This window comes from Emys orbicularis, chromosome 12, assembly GCF_028017835.1.
Source record: "Emys orbicularis isolate rEmyOrb1 chromosome 12, rEmyOrb1.hap1, whole genome shotgun sequence".
In the NCBI taxonomy this organism is placed as follows: domain Eukaryota; kingdom Metazoa; phylum Chordata; order Testudines; family Emydidae; genus Emys; species Emys orbicularis.
The window spans coordinates 36363050-36367786 of record NC_088694.1 but is presented as its reverse complement, the minus strand read 5'-3'; the positions used below and the strand labels follow the sequence as shown (position 1 = coordinate 36367786).

The 4737-nt window shown below is 42.5% G+C and overlaps 1 protein-coding gene across 1 annotated transcript; it reads right to left on the bottom strand.

Annotated features, from left to right (window-relative positions):
• Positions 1-3765: 3765 nt before the first annotated feature.
• Positions 3766-4737, bottom strand: LOC135886089 (olfactory receptor 5AP2-like). The gene has a single exon (XM_065413972.1). It carries the CDS (start codon positions 4735-4737, stop codon positions 3766-3768), a length of 972 nt encoding a protein of 323 aa, XP_065270044.1.

Sequence of the window (4737 nt, the reverse complement as noted above, 5' to 3'; positions counted from 1 at the left end):
TGTGCATTGTGGCCATCAGGAAGAACAGGGTTGTGGGTGAGATCTCCAAGTCCTTCCTGGGGTGCAATGCTCCTACCATAATGAATGAATAGTTTAAACCATTTTGTGCCATGAGGAAGAACAAGACCGTGGGTGGGATCTGGGTGGAGCTGTTGTGTTTCTCCAGCACACCCTGAACTTTCCCATCTATCACATTCGATAATAGGGATTGCTCCTCTTTGCCATCCACCCATCACTCTTCCTTCATTCTACCACAGCCTGGAAAGAGCATCTCCAATACATGCTCTTCATGACCGCCACATACGGCAACCTCCAAATCCTTGGAAAAGCCAATGCCACACATTGAGGGACTCACTGAATTCGTACTGAGGCAAACTTCCAGGAAAGTTATTTGAGCAACTTACATGAGTCACAATGAGGCCCGAGGACTCACAGACGATTGAATTTTGACACTATGCCCTAATCCATTCTCCCTGAAACTTAACGTGAAAAGATGTATAGCACAGGTTTGACATCCCTCAGCTCTAGAAACTTGTCCCATGGCTGAGGGCAAATGGAATGTCCATGTATGCTGCAGCCATGCTGGCTCCCATCTCTCCTCTTTGGTGGACCAGTAAGACATCAGACAGCTTTGTGAATGTGGTGCCATAGTGTAAATATACCCCATTGTTGTGCATAAAATCCTGTCTCACTCTAGAGTCTGGACCAAGCATATATAGCTGCCTGACACTAATTTACATGTACAGATATTATTCCTTTAAGTCAGTTTAGAGGCCTGAGGTTTTGTTACAGGTCATTCTGGATTTAATATCTTAGAGAGTGGGAGAGAGAGAGAGAGAAAGCATCTATCTCGGCCCATACATGTGTATCTTATATGAATATCTTATATGCTAGCATATCTTATAGCATATCTTATATGCTAATTGTTATACAATTTGCAGGTAACACCAAACTGAAAAGACAGACTATTTTGGCATTACAATTTTAGATTCCATCCCCAATGACCTATCAAGGAGCAAATTTCTGCTGCCAGGGACTAAGGGAGGAGCAGAGAGGAGGGAACAACATCCTCCTGAGTCAGAAACACTTCCCTGCACTGGTCCTGGGCCAGTGCAGCACAGTCCCACCAGCACTCTGAAGAAGCATAGGAATAGGTAGAATGCAGATGTTATAGCCATGGAACATTGAATAACACTATTGGGGGGGAATTAAGATTTCAATGAGAACTCTTAGCCCATTTGTCTATTTACCTTCCCCTCTTCAGCCATTTCAGGTCATTGAACTGAAACAGTAAAATTAGCAGGAGATGAAGAGTGGGGATTGGTTGATTTACCCCTGATGTCACCAGGGTCCCAGTACAAAGTGACCTGAGCTACTGACCTGGCCATGAGTAAAATGTATTCCTAATCTGGTGATTTCATGAAATTCTTCATTGCCACCTAATGTCTTCAAATGTAACCAAAACAAATATTGTAAATGAGTTATAACATTAAGGAAATTGGGAAGAGTATATTTTATTCCAGTTTTAAGATCACTCAGGACAAAGCTGGAGATGACAAATGCTAAATTTCTTCAGGATGTCATTTTAATTATTTTATTCTCATGAACTCGTTAAAATATTTATTTGCAAATTCATCCACTCTCAAAGGAGAATAATCCAAATTCAAGGAGGATGCACAGCTTCCTCAGACATGAGTGTGGGTCTGAGTGTGCAGTTAATATCTAAGGATATGGCTCAATGTCCTAATTTTCCTCCATAATGAGTGATATGCCCACAGGTAGGCAACACTTGGATACAGGAAGTTCAGATTCTGACAGTCATGAGTTCAGCAGGCACACAAAGATGAGTATGGGCTACTCACGTAGAATCATAGAATATCAGGGTTGGAAGGGACCTCTGGAGGTCACCTAGTCCAACCCCCTGCTCAAAGCAGGACCAACCCCAACTAAATCATCCCAACCAGGGCTTTGTCAAGACTGACCTAAAAAACCTCTAAGGAAGGAGATTCCACCACCTCCCTAGGTAACTCATTCCAGTGCTTCACCACCCTACTAGTGAAAAAGTTTTTCCTAATATCCAACCTAAACCTCCCCCTCTACAACTTGAGAGCATTACTCCTGGTTCTATCATCTGGTACCACTGAGAACAGTCTAGATCCATCCTCTTTGGAACCCCCTTTCAAGTAGTTGAAAGGAGCTATCAAATCCCCCCTCATTCTTCTCTTCTGCAGACTAAATAATCCCGGTTCCCTCAGCCTCTCCTCATAAGTCATGTGCTCTATCTGCCTAATCATTTTTGTTACCCTCCACTGGACTCTTTTACATTTTTCTACATCCTTCTTTTAGGGTGGGGCCCAAAACTGAACACAGTACTCCAGATGAGGCCTCACGAATGCCGAATAGAGGGGATTGATCATGTCCTTCGATCTGCTAGCAATGCTCCTTCTTATACAGCCCAAAATGCTGTTTGCCTTCTTGGCCACAAGGGCACACTGTTGATTCATTTCCAGCTTCTCGTCCACCAGAACCCCTAGGTTACATGAGTCAGAATGTGGAATATCATAACCCCATGACTGGCTCATGTATATTGTGACAGGTTCAGTAACAGAGACCCCCTTGGTACTGTCACCTGATGTGCTGAGCCCATTTTCCCTGCAACTTTGGGCCTCCAGAACCCTGCCTTGTCGAGCCAGACATGCCACTCTGCTCCAACACAGACCCAGGGTCTGAACCACGCACCGCAAAGCTGCAGACTTAACTGAAAACAGCTTAAGATGTGCTCTTGTGTCTAGTACCCATACACCCAGATCCCAATGGGACCACAAACCCCAAATAAATCCGTTTTACTCTGTATAAAGCTTATACAGGGTAAACTCATAAATTGTCCACCCTATATAGCATTGATAGAGAGATATGCACAGCTGTTTGCTCCCCCAGGTATTAATTACTTACTCTGGGTTAATTACTAAACATAAGTGATTTTATTAAAAATAAATAGTAGGATTTAAGTGGTTCCAAGTAATAACAGACAGAACAAAGTATGTTACCAAGCAAAATAAAACAAAACACACAAGTCTAAATCTAATACATTAAGAAACTGATTACAGATAAAATTCCACCCTCAGAGATGTTCCAATATGCTTCTTTCACAGACTGGACTCCTTCCTAGTCTGGGACCAATCCTTTCCCCGTGTACCGTTCTTGTTAGCTCCAGCTCAGGTGGTAAGTAGGGGATTTCTCATGACTGGAACCTCCCTTCTTCTGTTCCTCCCCCTTACATAGCTTTGGCACAAGGCGGGAATCTTTTGTCTCTCTGGGTACTCACCACTCCTTCTAAATGGAAAAGCACCAGGATTAAGATGGATTCCAGTACCAGGTGACACGGTCACATGTCCTGTGAGACCCAAAGCCTTCATACTTCACGGCCTGACTCACAGGAAGGTTTGCATGTAAACAGAGCCATTTACAAACAATTGTCCTAGTTGATGGGACCATCAAGATTCCATACCACCATTAATGGCCCACACTTTGCATAATTACAATAGGACCTCAGTGTTATATTTCATATTTCTAATTTCAGATAGAAGAATGATACATTTATACAAATAGAATGACCACACTCAGTAGATTATAAATTTTATAAACTTTGTAATGATACCTTACAAGAGACCTTTTGCACAAAGCATATTCAAGTTATATTATATTCACACTCATTAGCATATTTTCATAAAATCATATGGAATGCAACATCACATATATTTTAGCTTAAAATTTTGAATTCCTGAAAAAGACAAAAGATTTAAGGAGAGCTTTTCTCAAGGCTTTCTTTACCTCCTTGTTTCTCAGGTTGTATATGAGGGGGTTGACCAAAGGTGTCAGGACTCCATAGAAGACAGAGAACACTTTGTTCAGGTCCCTCAGTGCATCAGAGTCTGAGAGCAGATACACCAGGATCAATGTCCCATAGAAAATTGTCACCACGATGAGATGAGAGGAGCACGTGGAAAAAGCCTTTTGCCTCCCAGCGGTGGAAGGGATTCTCAGGATGTTGGAGATGATACAAACATAGGATGTCAGCGTCAATAGAAATGTAGGCAATGTGAACATAGAGCAAGATATTAAACCAGCAACTTCTGCCATGTGGGTGTCAGTGCAGGAGAGTTTTGTTATTGGATGAAAATCACAAAAGAAATGGTCAATTTCATTGGGGCCACAGAACGTTAATTGTGACAACATAAATATAAAGATGGAAACAGACATAAATCCACCTATACACAACCCAACCACTAACTGGAGGCACAACCTGCCATTCATACGTGTTGCATAATGCAGAGGTTTGCATATTGCTAAATACCTATCATAGGACATCACAGATAAAAGCAAACACTCTGTCCCTGCCAGAGAACCAAAGAAATAAAATTGAGTGATGCAGCCCGTAACAGAAATAGACCTGTCCCCAGTCAGGACACTGGCCAGAACCCTGGGCAGGATGGTAGAGGTGTAGCAGGTCTCCAAGCAGGACAAATTCCCTAGGAAGAAGTACATGGGGGTGTGAAGATGCTGATCAGTCACAACTAGTGCAATGATGAGGATGTTCCCAGACATGGTCACAATATAAATCACTAGGAACAGCAGGAAGAGAAGAATATCAAGTTGAGGAAGATCCCCAAATCCCAGGAGGATGAATTGTGTGATGGTTGTTTGATTCCTCTTGTGTATGTTTGTCGTCAGCTTCAT